General features: G+C 38.5%; 1 protein-coding gene across 3 annotated transcripts in view; it reads right to left on the bottom strand.

Annotated features, from left to right (window-relative positions):
• The window catches only part of SH3GL2 (SH3 domain containing GRB2 like 2, endophilin A1), a 199,919-nt gene that overhangs the window by 92,835 nt on the left and 88,940 nt on the right, over positions 1-18,144 (bottom strand). Inside the window, exon 1 of one of the 3 annotated variants that reach the window (XM_060300967.1) lies at positions 11,901-11,969. The exons of the other annotated variants lie outside the window; for them this stretch is intronic. Coding sequence (XP_060156950.1) covers positions 11,901-11,954 — 54 coding nt within the window. The 5' untranslated portion in view covers positions 11,955-11,969. Of the gene's footprint in view, positions 1-11,900; positions 11,970-18,144 lie in introns of those variants that run through there. 3 annotated transcript variants of the gene reach the window in all.

Genomic DNA, 18,144 nt, shown 5'->3' with positions numbered 1-18,144 from the left:
AAATTCCATCTTACCCTGAGATCCCTACCCAAGGACTTCACTCCTTCCTCTAAGGTTCCAAAGCACCTTTTACATATAGTATCTCTATTAGCACATCCCTCAACTCTATATTAATGGTTCTACCTCTCCCAGGAGGCTGTAAGCTACTTGACAACAAGATTCATATTTTTATTCTTCCATAGTGCTTAGAACATTAGTAGAAACTTAATACATATATGAATGAATGCCAGTTCAGCTATCCAAAGAATAAAAATATTGCCGTTTTGTAAAGTAAGCACTGTAACAGAGGAGACAGAATATAGGTTAAACATATGTGTGCGTGTGTATGTATAATGCACATAGGTTAGACACACACATATATATATGTGTAATGAGAAAACCTCTTTTTTTATATGTAACATGTAGGCATTCACATGTTAGTTTCCATTTTCATTCTTAAGTTCTTTCTGATGCAGTCTGGGGGCCCTGCTAAGCACAGTGGGGGAAAAGAGGCCAATGATACACAGCTCCCTTGAATGACAGGCACAGTACCAGATACAGGCTAATATATAGGGTGTCTCTCTGCTGAGGAGTAACATGCATCTGTGCATGGACTGGGCCTTTGATTTTATGACCACGCCACACAAGAAATATGTTCTTCCATGTGGGACTAGGAATCTGGGATGACTTCTTGATTAAATGTTTAACAAGGTTCTGCTTTATACTCATACACAGAGCAAAAATGGTTTCACTGTCTAATAATAAGATATTAGAAGAGTACTTCGGCATGCAGCTAAACCTGATAAAAGATTATGGATAATCGTTTTCCTGAAGCAACAATTCAAACTAAAATAAATGACAGTTTCGAACTGTGCACACTAGACGACTGCAGGATTTTTTTCCTTTAATTCTGTGAATCTTTCTGGTAAAGAAAAAACATCAGATTTTCCAAAAGGATTCTGGCTTTCCACACTGCACTGCCACAGGAAAAATAATAGTCACAAACCACATTGCTGGGCTTTCTACTGATGAGCTGGGCCTAAAAGGGGAGTCGTGCCCTCGGCCCATGCCAGGTCACTATAAAGGAGTGACCTCTCTCACAAGATATATGTAAACAAAACAAGCTTCTTCCAGGCCAAATGCATTCTCCGTGGACCCTAAATGAGCAAGCCTTGGGACACTTCAACCTGCACAATTAGGAACATTACAGATCAGCAGAATCTCTGGGCTTAGCACTTTACCTGCATTAGAAACAAGTGTTTTGATAGGAGTAAGAATCATGGCAGCAGGAAATAAACTGATAAACAAAAGTATATCAAGGCCACAGAATCAATTTCTGAATATAGAGAAAAATTATAGCCTGGTCAGTTAGGTTTCAAAATTAAAGAAAACATACTGGTGCCAGAAGTGGAATTCTTGCATCAAACTTAAAAAGCCTAAAATTCAGTTTTTCAATTCCAGTAAAATCTAAAAGCTATGGTAACCAGGAACCTCAAATGAACTTCGAAGTTCCTTAGACCTGAATCATGTAATCAGGTTGGATTTGCATAGCCTAATTTCTTAAGTGGGGCCATGCAGACAGCCTTGAAACAACACTTTTAAAATCGATCTCAGAAGTGGACCTCCTTCACATAGCAAATTGGAAGCACAACAAAGGGCATTCATTATCTGAGTTACATGAGGGTAAGTAAAGTGGTCTGTTTAAGCCACCAGAGAGACCTGACCACTGTGCTCGTGGTTAGGGAACATTTAATTTATGAGTGCAATGTAATACAATCATATATATTTGCTAACTATATACACGATGAGGTTCTAAGGAAGTCAAGATCTAACAGGGTCCATCCTCAAATTTTACATGTTTAAAAGCCCAAGTGAGAATATGTTCTACTCCAGGGTTCCTAAATTACTCAAGGTAGAGTTTCTCTAGAAACAAATATCTGACATGAAACAGGACCAAGAAGGGTGAAGCTCAAATAATCAAATGTACGACATACGGCAATCAATTAAGCTGAAGCAAAATTCAGCATCGCTGAATATGAAAAACAAACTGAAGTGTAAGGGAAATTGTAGGAGGGAAAAAAAAAAGAACAAAGGGGTAGAGGTGGTGATAAGAATGTCAAGAAGAAGGCACAGCAACTGCAAAGAGCAAAGATGACCATGAGGGGAAGAAAGAGGACAAGACAATAAGAATAGTCCAGAATCCAGGGACAGACCCTTTTTGAGCCATCTCAGAGGCCCTGAGGGCACCCCTGAATCACAGACCATTCAGAATTGAGATGCCCAGAGATAAAGTTCTGCTGAATTATCTTTGTACACTCTACTTAACATGATGGGGACAGCATGCATAAAAGCCACATGCTTCTAAGAGGACAAACGTGAAAATGTGTCTCTCCAGGTCTCACCCTGTATTTGGAATGTAAAGAGTAAATACATGTGATGGGTATGTGTGAGATCATATATGTCTATGGGGTTACTTTATCACCTGTTGTGTTGGGACAGGATTTCGATTATCAATATCAAGTGGAAAAGACTTATGTATAGGCTGTGCTTTATATCTTATGGGTAAGGATTTAGGGTTAAGTTCTAACAGCTGTAAAGTAAATGTTTGATGCCAATGATAGCTCTCACTCTCCTCTGACTGAACATACGTATACAGTATATTCTCCAGAAAGTGAACAATTTTCCACATCAGTAGATGACTGAAACAGTTAAATTTAACTTAAGCTTCTGTTCATAAACACACCAAGTTCACAAATGAGACTGTCTGTGTAGCATAAACTCAGCATAACGCAGTAGGATATAGGTAGATCACAGAGAATGCTCTAAGGTGCCACCTGCTTACCAATGTTTTGTGTGCATTTGTCCTTCAATTACACAGCTTTCCAATACACAAAGGACAACAAACAGCCCTAAGGAGAGGTGAGGTCTGAAATTATTAAATTAAACCATAGAGGTTAGGTCCTGAGATTACAAACACGTTCTGCATAGCCCCAAGAGGTACACTCAGAACCAAGAGATGAGAACGAGAAGATATCTTCAGCTCTGCTTCTGAGTACGGACTAGCTGAGAATAATAGTTATTGTGATCTCACTGAATTCTCGTAACAGCCTAATGAGATTACAATAAAGAAATTGAGGATGAGAGACGGTTTTGCCCAAGGTAACAGAGCACATGTGTTGCAGTCAGGATGCAGAGACCTACCAAAAGCCAAGGTTCTTTCTGTCATTCTAGCTGTACTCACAAGTTTCTGGTCTTCAGCGTGGGTCAAACGGTTGGCTGACCACTGGTCAGCAGTTGGGGGGGCTTTATACGTCACATCGTTATACACAGATGTTGCCTAAAAGTCCCTTGTTACCCTGACATGCTACAATTCTCTTACCAAAGCACACTGCTTGCATTTCCTTTCAACACTTACTACTTTGTTGAGGCAAAACCTTACAGCAGCTTTCTCTAGCCTTCTCTGGCTCTTAATTAAGTCTCTCCTATATAGGAAGCGGGATTCTATTTTTTATGTCATTATTCATTTTAACAGTATAAGATTAGCCTTAGACATCAGGAAGAGAGGGACAAATGAGGAAGATCCAAGTGACCTGAGCTGCCCATCTATGAGACATCTGAAGCTGGGAGGGGGAAAAAAAAAAGATGCAGATCTTCCTTCATAAATAAAACTTTCCATTCACACACACACACACACAAAAACTGGAATGAAGACACAAAACAGTGTGGACCATATAACTGAACACAGGAAAGATTAAACTCACTGCATTCTTTCATTCTTATGACAGAGCTAAATGACCATGAAAGTTTACCAGGGTAAGAAAAGGTAAGAGGAAAATAAAGTGAGCTATGGGTTTCCTTAGGAATAGCGATTGTTCCTGCTGCATCTGGCAGCAACTTAGAGCATAGGAAAGTTCATGAAAAAGTGCTAGCATCACAGGCAATGTGGAGAAAACATTTACATTAAGACACCATAAAACTACATTCACGTCTATCATGCCCTTCTGAAAACTTCAGCACACATTCTAAGGAAATGAAGATAACTAATTTAAAGGTGTGAAAAGAAGTATGATCCTATAGAAAGGGCACAAGCATGGGGATTGGGAGATCTGGAATCCAGGCCCTACTGAGTGGCCCAGAGTCCCTTAACTCCAAAATAAAAAGGTGTAAATTCTCAAATAATACAATTCTAAGCTTTACTTAAAATCTGAAATTTACAAATTGGATGAAACCAGCACATGTTATTCTAAACAGTCACACTCATTTTAAAAGTCACATTTATCATTATGAGTATCAAGATTCAACCTTGATCAATCTCATAATTAGTTGGTCTCACAGCATCTTAAATATCTTCATGAAAAGAGGTTCACTTAGTCTAGTTGTTTAAAAAAATTTTTTTTTCTGAGCCACAAAATCCTTAAAAAATTTCCCTACGCATAGAATGTAGCTGATTTTCATCTGGCAAAGGATCAGGAATTCTGGACACACCCAGGCTACCTCCACATTTCATCTGGGTTGAGTCTTCTTTGAAGAGCTTGAGGTTCCTGCCAATGTCTAATGTATACACACCTTGAAGGATTTAGTAAAGACGGCTGAGTTGTCTTCTGTCCCAGTCCTAAGCGATTTCTAAGGGCAGGATAAAGTAACTGGCTTCGTTCAGGTCAGAGCAAGAGCCAGGATTAACAAAAGGATAATCAAGTGACATAACCAGCTGACTGCAAGGCATTAACAGATTCAAGAGCATTTGGAACACTGCAAGGGGCAAGTGTCTAAATTTACTTTAATAGGATTTTCTGCAGCATATTCCCTGTCTTTCTAATTTATTTTTTTCTAATATTTTCAAAGTCACAGAACCAGTAACACACTGTTTTAAATACTAAAGATTTTTAAATGTGTTTAATATCTGTCAGGGCTAACTACCTTATGATCCTTCTTTATATTTTTTAAAGCTATACTTGATTATTTCTCCATAAAAAATTCATGATAATTTTACAGTAGCATTTTTTACAAGTATCACGTTACATTTATAGTTTAATTCAGGTAAAACTGATACCTTTATGATGCTGAGTCTCCTTATCTAAAAAGGAACATGGTATGCCTTTCTATTTCTTATGCCTCCTTCTAAGGAAGAATTTTACTTTATTTTTTTTAATTTAAGATTAAAAAAAATTTATTCCTAGCCATTTTTTTTAATGCTACTGCAAATGAGGTCTTTTCTTCCACTCTATCTTCTAACTGGTAGTTGTTTTTATCTATGTAAGCTATTTCTGTATGTTAATATGTCTGTATGTTAAAATGAGTGTGCTGGGCTTCCCTGGTGGCGCAGTGGTTGAGCGTGCGCCTGCCGATGCAGGGGACACGGGTTCGTGCCCTGGTCTGGGAAGATCCCACATGCCGCGGAGCGGCTGGACCCGTGAGCCATGGCCGCTGAGCCTGCGCGTCCGGAGCCTGTGCTCCGCAATGGGAGAGGCCACAACAGTGAGAGGCCCGCGTACCAGAAAGAAAAAAAAAAAAAAAAGAGTGTGCTTATTGTTTGTCATGTTATTCTCTATTTGATCCCATAAAGCTTTCTAGGTACACAGTCATATCATCTAATAATAGCGATGATTTTACTGCCTCTTCCAGTTTCTATACTCCCACTCTTTTTTCCTTGTTGAACTGTGTTGATGACAAAGTACCTCCAGAATAAAGTTAAGCAACAGTCTTATTCCTGACTCTAATGGGAGTATTTTAAAATTTTGGCATGATGCTGGTTGGTGAGAATGAGGCAGATTAAGGAAGCATTAATCTATTCCTATAAGGAATTACTGGAATGAATACTCAATTGTATCAAATGCCTTTATCACTTCTGGAGATAATTATATACGTCTCCTTGCACCTAACATGGCAAAATGTGTTAGCAGCCTCCCTCATAGTAAGCCATCATCGAGCCTGAATAAGACCAACTGGATTTCTCCCCCAACATTTTGTTATTTAAAAAACTTGAAAACAACAGTGCAAGAATAATCTATATATGTACTATCTCAATTTTTTAAATTAACAATTTTGTATATTTGTTTTTGACGTGTATATACATATTACATACAGATTTATATATATATTTTTTGCTTAACCACGTGAAAGCAAATTCCAACTTTATGACACTTCATCCCCAAATATTTTATTAAGCAACTCCTAAGAATAAGCACATTGTCTCAAATAACCACATGCCAATACCACACTTTAAAACAATAATTTCCTAATATCCGTATCTTATCCATGTGTGATTTGCTTAGATCTTCAGAACATCTTTTAAACTCACTTTTCCAGAACATCAATCATGGTTCATGAATGACATTTAGTTTTTATATCCTTCTAGTCTTTCAGTTCTGAAATGTTTCCCCTACCCCTTCTTCTTTTTCTTCCATGACACTGGTATTTCAACAGACCAGCTCAACTGTTTTGGAGAATGTTACAAACTTCAGATTCATCCCATTGTTTTCTGATGGCGTCACTTAACTTGGTCCTCTATGTATTTTTTTGAAATCTCAAAGATAGGTGCACAAGGCTTAATTAGGTTCAGGTTAATTATTTGGCTGAAGACTGCTTCCTAAGGTGAGGATATGTGCTTCAGGTTACATCACATCAGGAGGCACACATGTCAGGTTGTCCCACTATTATCAATGCTCAGTTTGATCACTTGGTTAAAGTGGTCACCTCCAGGTTTCCCCTTGATAAAGTTAGATTTCCACCTTTTCAATTAGGAATAATTTTGTGGTGTGACAACCTAGTACCATACAAACATATTAATGACTCTAACATCATTTATCAAAATCATTTTTCAATTGGGGGTTAGAGAATTGTGACTTTCTAACTCTATCATTCCTTACACATTTACTGGGTGTCATTCTTCTGTAAAAAGCAAGCTATTTTTTGCTTCATTTAATTCTTTCCTTTCTACCCTTAATTTAATTATGTCTGATAGTAGGTTCAGACATAATCCTGCTTTTTAAAAATGTTGGTCTGCCTCTTCTTGGTATACCATCACAGACGTAATCATATTAAAATGAGGTCATACTGCATTAGGGTGGACCCTTAATCCAATATGACTGATGGTCTTATAAAAAGAGAAGAAACAAGGAAACAGAAACATAGGGAAAACACCTTGTGATGACAGAGGCACAGATGGAGCGATGTGTCTATAAGACAAGGAACACCAACGATTGCCAGGAGTACCAGAAGCTAGGAGAAACATGGAACAGACTCTCCTCTAGAGCCTTCAGACAGATCATGGCCCTGCCAACACCTTGACTTTGGACTTCTAGTCTCCAGAACTGTGAGAGAAAAAATTTCTATTGTTCTAAGCCATTTAGTTTGTGGTTGTTACAGCAGCCCTGGGATACACACTGCTTTGGTCTTAATTCTGTCATATTTTAGGTAATATTTTGTCTTTAAGCATTTACATGTTTTTCAACATTTGGATATTTTCCTTTGTATTGTTAGGACATGGATATGTGAATTTAAAAAATTATTTGAGTGTCCTGAGTTTCTGAGAGGATGACTCACTTCCAACTTCTCAAAGAGAAGATAAAACTCAAGCCCCACACTCATTCCCCATCTCCTGTGGTCTCACCCCCCCTCACCCGGCCCCTACTCCGACTTCTCCCAGGACAGATCAGGTCTTCAGTTACCTCCTCATGTTTGGTCCCTGATATTTCCTTTATTTTCTGGTTATCCCTGATATTCATTAAAACATATAATTGTTATATTTTATCCAGCGTTCCTAAGTTTTGTGGCAAGACATTTTTTTTTCAAGTTTTCCGGTCTTATTCCTCTGTGCACAGACTTCTCCTGTGTACAGATTGTGTTCATTCAGACCTCAGAGGGGGTCTTCCTTGATGTATTAGACACTCCATTTTCACTGCCTCCCTCTCTGCTTCTGTGGGCCCACTTCAAGGGGAGGGGTTATGAAATGGTGGAACGTTACAGCTCATTTTACCCATGAGGAACGAAGGCCCAACAGGAAAGGACTTGCCCCAAGGGCAGGCACACTGCACATGAGCACAACGAGACACAGCTGCAAGCTCCATCCCTCTCTTTAAGCAAGTCTTAGAGATGAGTTCATCTGCCACTCTGCTGGATATGGTTCTAATATTAAAAGCCATTTGCCTAGCATCTTTATACCATATGTTTAAGTCCTCAGAGTTGGATTCAAAATATTGGAATAAGTGTTTTCTTTAGTCTGTGGAACATCTAGGAAACCATATGGCCTCACTGCTGACAAAATTTTAACATAGGCCTTTGTAATATTTAGGAGACCGTTCAAATCAAAAGCATAGAATATAGGACATTTTCCAAAGAAGAAGGGTAAAATAAAGGGAAAAGATGAAAAATTTTTAATGGCAAGTGAATCTGGCTAAAGAACAAAAGACAGACAATAACGGGTAATCTTCAGAAAAACAACAGAGACAGACTCAGAAATGAATACTGGCTAACCTAACGTAACCTAGCCATCAGGAAACCACAGAAAAAGAGGGCTAAGGGAGAGATCTCTAACAACTTCACAGTTCTGCTGAGTTTTCAAGCTCACAGCTGGCTTTTAGGATACCACTTAAGGAAATTTTAATTGGACTTCCTGGACTTAAATTTATTCTACTGGGTAAATCATATGTATATGGAAAAACATAATAAAAAAGTCATAAATGCCCAGCAGGTTGAGAGAAATCTGGCCACATCTTCATATATGATTTAAAGAATATGAGGTAAATAGCCCATCCTCTGATTCCAAATGGGTAGACACAATCAATTCAAAACAAACTAACAAAAAAAAAAAAAAACGGAAAAACAATAAGTCCCTAACAGATGGATCCTGAACACACAGAGGAGCTCAAGTTCTCTAAATATAATTTTGCCCACGTGTGGGACCATATGTTCTCCTTTGGAGATTGTGGTAGCCAGAACTATTTTCTTTTTTCAGAGAGATCACCAGCAAGCGTGACAATGCAGGGCACTCTCATGCACTCTCACTGGGAGAGTAAATTGATGCATCTATCCTGGGATGCAAATTTGCAATAGGGGTAGATATTTAACAGGTATATTTTTTGATCCATCAACATGACCCCTGGGTATTAAGTCTAAAGACATGATTGAATAGGGTTTTCACCATGACATAATTATGACAAATACTGACAATGACGTAAACATTCACCATTAGATGACTGGCTAAACAAATGATGGTACAAGTCATCAATGAAATTCTATGTAACACGTAAAATGGATGGGGCACTAAACCAGTGGAGCTGGCCTTATTCGAAGAGCCACGTGGTCTTTCCTGGGAGTTTAAGCTCAGGACATAACACAGTGAAACAGGCAAGCACTGCTGGTCAGCCACGTGGGGCCAGTGTTCAGCATGGCAGGAGGGCTAAGGGGCAGGGAGAGCCGCAGGAGACAGACTAAGGCTCTTCTTGCTTGAATGCCAATCTCAGTGAATTTCCTCTTTGGACTGTGTAAACTTGGGGTGGGAGAGACAGGAGAGGACATCCCTGGAGGGTAATACTGAAACTCCTGTCAATCTGGCAAGTATATATTTCAGTGGGTTTTAACTTAGTTTGGAGAAATATAAGATGTGACCATTTGTTTCCTTCACCTTGAATGATATGAAAGAGTTTATGCTGGTTGCACAGAAGTCTAATAATATCTTCACCAAATGACTGACGGTAAACCCATTAGGATTATATAGATGGAGATATTTCAGGGAATTTTGGCTTTTTTCCCACATGCTATTCTGTCATTTTATTTTTTACAGTTTGCATATACTATACCTTCAGGAAAAGAATAAAAACTGAATGAAAAAAATTGATGAAACATCTAACTTCTCTTCAAGGTCAGAAACATCTTCCATTGTACTTATAACCTACACAGAACAGGAGCTTAAAGTCTAATTTGGTCCAACTCCTCTACATATGCAGAAACAATGCCAGAGAGCTTGCTAAATGACCTGCCCAGCATCATTTTCTCCATCTAGTTTCATCTTTTATTTCCTTTTCTTCTTTCTCAGTTATTTAATACTTCTCAACTCTGGCTGATAAAATTTTACCTCTTGATACTATGTCCTACTACCTTAGGTTATCTAAAGCCTGGGATTCAGAACCATTCCAATACAAACATATTCACACAGATGAAAAAATAAAAATAAAAACTTCCCAAGGACTTTCTGCTGGTTCTCTCCCATTCATGAAGACTTTCCAGATATCGATCTACCTCTTCTGCTCTCTGTCTCCCTCTCTCCCTCCCTCTCTCTCTCTCATACACACACACACCTGTGAGCACAAGTCTTCTCTTTCATTAATCCCCTAGAACTGTACACCATTAAGGTTCTTCCACAACCACACTGCATTCCCCACAGAGATTTCCCCACCTCTCCCCATAACTATTGTCAAATGTTCTATCTTAAGGCTCAATGACCTCAAGGCCTTTGCTTCTCTGTCCAACATAAAGGGTAAAGGAGTACACAGCACAGAGATGAGGCTGCTTTTCAATCCGAGTCCATTTCTATGTGGACCAAAAATAGAAGCCAGTTCAAACAAAGTTCAAAAATGCCACCAGCTATATTTTACTTTCCTGGGGCCACTGGATACAGAAAAGCTCATGTATTTGTAGAGTCCAGAACTTAGAGCAGGTCTGGAAAGCTCTGTCTCCAAGGCTGATAGGAACAGCAGTAATCATTGACAATATGGCTTGGATTATTTCATGAGGCAGAAATTCAGAGTCAGAAGGCACCATGCTTTATTAGACCAGACAATGGAACCCTGGGGAGGTTAAGGTGTTGACCAAAGCCATAAGTGAATAGCTGTGTCTGGAGTTGAGTCCAGGTCTCCAAGTCTTCCTACCCAGGAGTCTATTAAAGTACATAATATTCATCCTTAAGTTTTTCTAGGGTAGTACCTGGTCAAATATATTTAAGGCTGATGATAGAATCCTACACACCAGCTACAGGACAAGATTAGGGGTGAACAGGAGTAAGTACAGAGAGACAGAAAGCAGAAAATGAATATGCTTTTCAAATTCTAATAGCCCACTTCCAGATTCTGGAGATTCAATGCCAATCTGGTATTTGTTTTTCCTTTCAAGCAACATCATGATGATAGAGCAGATGAGAAGACAAGAAGAATGCAGGAGAAGCAACCCAGGCCACACAGTGAGGAGACATGGCTTACAACTCCTAGCAGTTTCTGTAACTGCAAAACTGTGGGATATTTAAACCTTCCTTGATTCACTTCAAGCTCAGTAGTCAAAAAGGCTGTTTGGGAAGCAATGATGGGGATTCCTTGATGAAGTCATTAACAGAAATTATGCACCAGGGGATTTCTAATGAAGTTGCTAATACAAGAACTGTTTATGCCAGATGACTAAAAATGTTGCTTTGAATTCCTCAGGTTATATTATGAACACAAAAGCTGGGACTGGCTACTACTCTGATTGGAGTTTATACAGGAATACATTTGAGGATGAGCCCAAGCTGAAAATGGAAAGCCAGCTATGAACATGGAAGAGAGCGGACTGTCTCTGCATCTGTTAGCAATATATCTGCCCACGCCTAGGTGTTCATCTCCCAGTTTTCACATCCCATGTGGACTCTAGTACCTGTGTGGGGTCAGTGACCCCTGAGGAGGAGCTGTCAGCCTGTGACAGCATCAAAGTTCCAACTAGACTTTTAGTCCACTCCCCAGTGGTGCGTCCGTTCTTTCCATACACACACACACACACTTTTTTTTTTAATCAACTACTGTACTGTATCTGTAAAAGACACTGAGGTTTCTATATGTTCTGTCCCTCAAAACCACCGTAAAATGAGCACAAGTCCAAGAAAGTAAAGGAATATCAGAGGGTCACAGAGATACACTGCAAAGGTATGCATGGAGGTCAATTTAAGTTTTAGTACCTACACGAAAGATGTGGGCGGTTAGAAGAACCCAAAAAAAGCAGGTGAGGAGCCACATCCCTGAGAGTCAAGTGATCGCTTTTCTGCTGTGAAACATGCAAGCATTCTTCCTTTTTTCTTTTGTTTTCTTCACAATCAGTTAGCTTCAGGGCACAAGCATAAATCTGAAATCATCATCATAAAATACAAATGTAACAGCAATTTGTGGCTAAAATATCCTTCCCTGAGTTCCAACACTAGCTTTCAAAGATATCCTCTTTAAAAGAAAAAAAAAAGGTGTCTTCTGTTTTTTTTTTTTTTTTTTGCGGTACACAGGCCTCTCACTGTTGTGGCCTCTCCCATTGCGGAGCACAGGCTCCGGACGCGCACGCTCAGCGGCCATGGCTCACGGGCCCAGCCGCCGCGCGGCATGTGGGATCTTCCCGGACCGGAGCACGAACCCGTGTCCCCTGCATCGGCAGGCGGACTCTCAACCACTGCGCCACCAGGGAAGCCCCCCCCCCAAAAAAAAGGTGTCTTCTTAATGTCAGTAACGTGGGCCTCCTGAGTCCTCAAGCTGCCCCTAATTAAAACACCAAGCTTCAGAACTGCGAGGACCTTGGGATTACACAGGGCCTCCATGAATCAGACGGCTAAACAAGTGAGACCACAACACAGCCTGGACTAGAACTAGTGGCCTTGTCTCCTCCTGATCTAGGGTCCCCCCACACCGGACCCCAACCCCCAGTATGTCAAGATGCCTTTTAAAAATGCAACGTCAATACAAAAAGGCCCCTATTACTTACAAAGATCAGATCTAAGAAATGACCCTGATATTCCCCACCAATTCCTTCAGATAAAATACCATCCTCAAATTTCAGAGCCATTCAGATACTTTGTTTTTCATAATGTTTCCATTAACAAAAAAAATCTGAATAGCTTTTTCTTTGCTTATTTCTGCCAAGAAGAAATCCTGTACTAGCTCTCTGAATAAAGGCCAGCCTGACTGCAAAAGGGACTGTGGTTATGTAACTGCCATCAGACCCACGACCGTCACCGGGAACGTCAGGACAGAAACGGCTTTTGACAGAGAAGGTCAGAAGGCTCCAGGCGAGCACACAAGGAGTTCACATACCTCCTGGTTAGAGAAAGTTTCGATCTGCAGGAGTACATTGAGCGAGACTCAAGCAATCACATCTCTTTCACTGATGTTACGTGACACCAAAATCCTGACTGACTCCGTGAAAATAATCCAATTACTCCGTATGAGTGCAAAGGAGAGGCGGTACGTAAAGTTTCTAACCACTTGGAAATAAAATCTCCGATATTTACTGACACCTCAGGCATCTCATCTGCTGTGTATCAAGCAGAAACAAGATCCTGGGGTCCTTGAATTCCTTTCCCATCATTCATCATGTGCCCGTCACCATAAGAAGGGAGAGGGATTGCATTTCATTACGAGAAAATGAAAAGATCTTGATAAAATGCTGAGCTAAGAGATATCACTGAACATTCCAGAATTTTCACCCAATGAATAAAGCCATAAAAAACAGCCAGGGGAGAGAATAAGATATTTCTTATGACCTGTTTTCTAATTATCTTCTTCCTCTGTATTCCCTCTAGTAGTTTTTGCCTCTTTCCCCTGTAAAAATCTCTGGCTATTTTCTATTTTTTTCTTATTTATTTATTCTATAGCACTCTATAATTTTTATTGGATTTTCTCAAAACTCAACATCATGATTGCTGTGAAAGATATCACTGAAGTGCTTTCTCTCTTACTCCATCCCCTACCAAAAAAAAAAAAGATTAGTCCAGTCCGTAACCCCTATTTGCAAAAATTTTAGTGGGATCTATGAATATGAAGTTTGGCGTTTAACCCAATTATTTTAATACCTCAGAGCAACTCTTCAGGGAATTACTCATCCCCATTTTACTGGCACATAGAAATCTAAAAAGAATATGCTCACTTTACCTAGAGATGGATATTTTCATTTCTACCCGTCACACACTTATAATATTCACACTCTCAAATATTTGCTTTTTCCTCTCTTGGCTTCAGCTCTACTGTCTCAGCTGACAGAAAGAAAAAAAAAATGACATTTTATAAATTGCATTCTGAAGGCTAAATGATAGTCAATACTGTTAAGCTGGTAGGGACATGCCTAGCATACAGCAAATCCAGGATTATGGTATAAAAAAGCAATAGTTCCTTTTAGAATAAAACACTTGAGAAACTCCCCTGAAAAAAAGAACTAATGTTTTCTTATTAGCATAAAAAATGGGCGGTCAACACCAGACTCTTGGTACATTCCAAGATCTGCTCTTGTCTCCAACTTCCTTACCAGGATTTTTCCTTTCTGAATAATATGAAAGTTTCCAACTATCTAAAAGACAGAACCATTGCCAATGAATATCTTGAGAAATAGTAGGCATGGAAGAAAGTAGTAAAATGAAAGTTAACATATACTTCATATAAATTCAGATCATTAATAATTATCCTAAATTTCCATTATACACTCAATAATAAACTCTTCTATCAACAGGAATTAAATTATCATAAATTTCCAACCAAGAAATAAGTAGTTAATGTTATTCCAAATATACTGAAGTTCAGTGCCTATCCTGAGAGCCAAATGAGATCCCTCTCCCATCAATGGCTTTTCCATGCATTCGGCTCACTGCCTGCTTATTTAAACCAGTAGGGAATGAATCAAGTTCTTAGCAATTTCAACTCAATTCTTACAAAACAATATTAGAGAGAAAATTATAAATGTTCACGCGGCAATTCTGCTGTCCTCTTTCATGTGTATGGAAAGGCTCTTGTACAAAACAGTAGAATAAAAAGCAAACTTTCTTTTTTCATTTCTTTAAAGAGCCTTTATACCACTTAAATTGTACCAAACAAAATAAAAACAAAAATATTACCTCTATCCCCATTTTACAAAGAAGCAATGACAACTCCTAAAAAATGAAAATTGTGTAGTTAGTTCATCTGTTTGTTTTTTTCATGCATCTAATGCAACCAAAAGAGTATCCGCTAGGTTTCTTACTGCAGGGATTTCTGTTCCAGGAACCAGAGCTCAGGTGCTTGCCAAAGGACAAAAGATCACCAGCAATCAAAAATCTCAAAAGAGGATCCCAATCCAGTGTACAAACATCACTTTTTCTTTGCTCACAGAGATACCCAGCAAATTTACAAAACTCGTTATCAATAGTGGTATACATGTAAGGTCCCAAGTGGCCAAGACTTTTTTTAAAAACTTTTTAATTTTAGTGGGCAATACAGTGACATGGTTGAAAAACACCAACAGTATTAAAAAGTATACAGTCCTCATGAACATCAACACAAAACTCCTCAACAATGTATCAGCAAATTGAATCCACCAATGTATAGACTATATATATATACACCACAGCCAAGTGTGACTTACCTTAGGAATGCAAGGCTAGTTCAACACTCAAAAATAAACTAATATAATACATCACAACAATAAGCTAAAGAAAAAATCACATGATCATATCAATAAATGCAGAAAAAGCATTTGACAAAATGCAACACCAACTGAAAACTCTTAGCAGACTAGGAATGGAGAGGGACTACCTCAACTGGATAAAGCATATCCACAAAAATCCCTACAGCTAACATCATACTTAAGGTGAGAAACTAGAAGTGTTTCCACTAAAATTAAGTACAAAGCAAGGATGTGCCCACTTACCACTCCTTTTCAACAATGTATGGATAGTCCTAGCTAATACAATAAGACAAAAAAAATAATAAAAAGGAAATAAAAGGTATATAAATCAGCAAGGAAAAAAATAAAACTGTCTTTGTTTTTGCAGATGACATGATTGTCTCTGCAGAAAATTGAAAAGAATCAACAAAGAAACTCCTGGAACTAATAAGCAATTATACCAAGGTTGCAGGATACAAGGTTATTAAACAAAATCAATTGCTTCCTTATTTACCAGCAATAATCAAGTGGATTTTGAAATTAAAAACACAACGTCACTTACATTAGCCCACCCAAAAAAGAAATACTTATGTATTAATTATAACAAAATATGTAGAAGATTTTTATGAGGAAAACTGCAAAACTCTGATAAAAGAAACCAAGAAGAACTAAATAAATGAAGAGACAGTCCTAAATAATGTAGACTCAATACTGTCAAAACATCAGTTCTCCCCAACTCGATCAACAGATTCAATCCAATCAAAATCCCAGGATGTTATTTTTGTGGTGTCAACAAATTGGTTCTAAAGTTTAAATGAAGAGGCAAAAGACCCAGAATAGCTAAGACAATACTGAAGGAGAAAACAAAGAGGACGGACACTACTCAATGGCAACTTACCATAAAGTTAAGTAAACAACACAATGCGGTACTGGTAAAAGAATAAACAAAGAGATCAGAGGGCCCAGCAACACACCCACGTAAATAGTCACCTAATCTTTGACAAAGGAGCAAACAAACAAAAAAAATCAAATGGAGTAAAGACAGTTTTTCAACAAATGGGAGGGAACAACCAGACATTCACATGCAAAAAAATGAATCTAAACACAGATCTTAAACCCTTTACAAAAATCACCTCAAACGAACCACAGGTCTGAATACAAAATGCAAAAACTATACAACTCCTTGATGAAAACATAGAAATTCTAGAAAACCTTGAGTACAGCAATGACTTTTTCATATTAGTTGTTTTGAGACATCTGATCCAGGACTGTGAGTGTCTTAGTGTGATAAATTAAGAGTGTTACCTTAGATAAGGAATTTGTTTGGTAATGTCTGCAGGGAGACTTCACCGGGACAGAAGGAGCAAACATAGAGACAAGACAGCTTGGAGTGCAACTGTTAACACCCTACTGATGGACTGCTTAAAATGAGACAACTGGGCCAAGGGACTTGGCTCTTCGCTGGAAGACATGACTCCACGCTGCTGAGAGCTCTTCCAGGGACACTGCACTAGCAGCTCGGTTGGAGCAGAAGGCAACTTCCCGCTCACACTTGTCAAGAGGCCCATTGCTGGACCAGGGGTCACTGCTCCTGCTAAGAGGCCTCCTTCCCGAACTTCTTGGAGGGGCTCGTGACCCTCTTTTCTACTTTCACTACTTGACTAACTTGTGTGGTAATGGTGTGAAATAAACCACGTGATTCTCGAACTGAATATTGGCTACCTTTCATCAATCTCCAATCCCGTGATTCTTACCCAGCCTTACTGTTGCAACAGAACCACCACCCCTCTTCCTACAGAAAGCCTGTCATGATGAGTGTTCTGCACCTTGCTTTCCTCCATATGAATACACAGCAAGCTCCCTCTGTGTTTTCAACACTCGTACAGTATTCCACTACTGATGGACCGTCATCATCTATACCGTTAATATACAATTACACGGTCTCTCTCCAATACTCTGCCATTTCAAAAATGTACCTTTGCACGTGTTACTTCACATATAAGTGTACCTCAGAATAAATGCTCAGAAATTGATTGCATTTGTAATTTTGATAGGTATTTCCTAATTGAGCCATTTCTTCTAATGACTGAAATACATACCCTCTTCAGCACATACCCTCAAAGAATATCAGGCAATTTATATGGAGTATGTAGTACTTTACAATAACTGCCAAAAGCATTTAAAATCATTCATTTTAAAGTCAAAATAAAATACTGACAAAATGACAAATGATGATCAGAAAAAAATCTAAATAATGTTCAAGAATGAAAAAAGTCTATAATCCTTATAGTTACTAGAACAGCACATTTGTTTTTTTAATCAAATACCAACTATGTTGGTGTAAAAATCTTCTGTAATTACAAATCCCATCGATTTTTGTCTGAAAACAAAACCAGCAAATTAAGAAGAAAGCAATTCAGTTTATGTGTAGATTTAAACAAATCCAGTCATGCTTCATATGTTCAATAAACAAAGTACTTTCGCTTTTACACATAGGAATCACATGAAAACGAATGGAAAAACAGGCTTAAGATGTAATAAACTGACGAAAACCAATTATACAAGGGACTCATTCGTAGATTACCCTGAAAAATCAAAGTTACTAAGAAATGCACTAAGTACTCATATTTTTCCAAGCAATGTATTATTAATCAATTGTATATGATCTGTCCAAGAAGTAAATAAAACGTCTTTAATGTTTTTATTGATAATGATGGTAATTTTTCTGACTAACAAGGTAAAACGCTAGTGGACTTAGGGTTAGAAAGGAAGTAAAAGGGCAATTTAGGTCTCAAAAGAAAGTTTCAAAACTGGTAA

Source organism: Globicephala melas, chromosome 6 (assembly GCF_963455315.2).
Source record: "Globicephala melas chromosome 6, mGloMel1.2, whole genome shotgun sequence".
Taxonomy (NCBI): Eukaryota; Metazoa; Chordata; class Mammalia; order Artiodactyla; family Delphinidae; genus Globicephala; species Globicephala melas.
The sequence above is the reverse complement of the archived record's forward strand: the minus strand, read 5'-3'. Positions and strand labels throughout refer to the sequence as shown.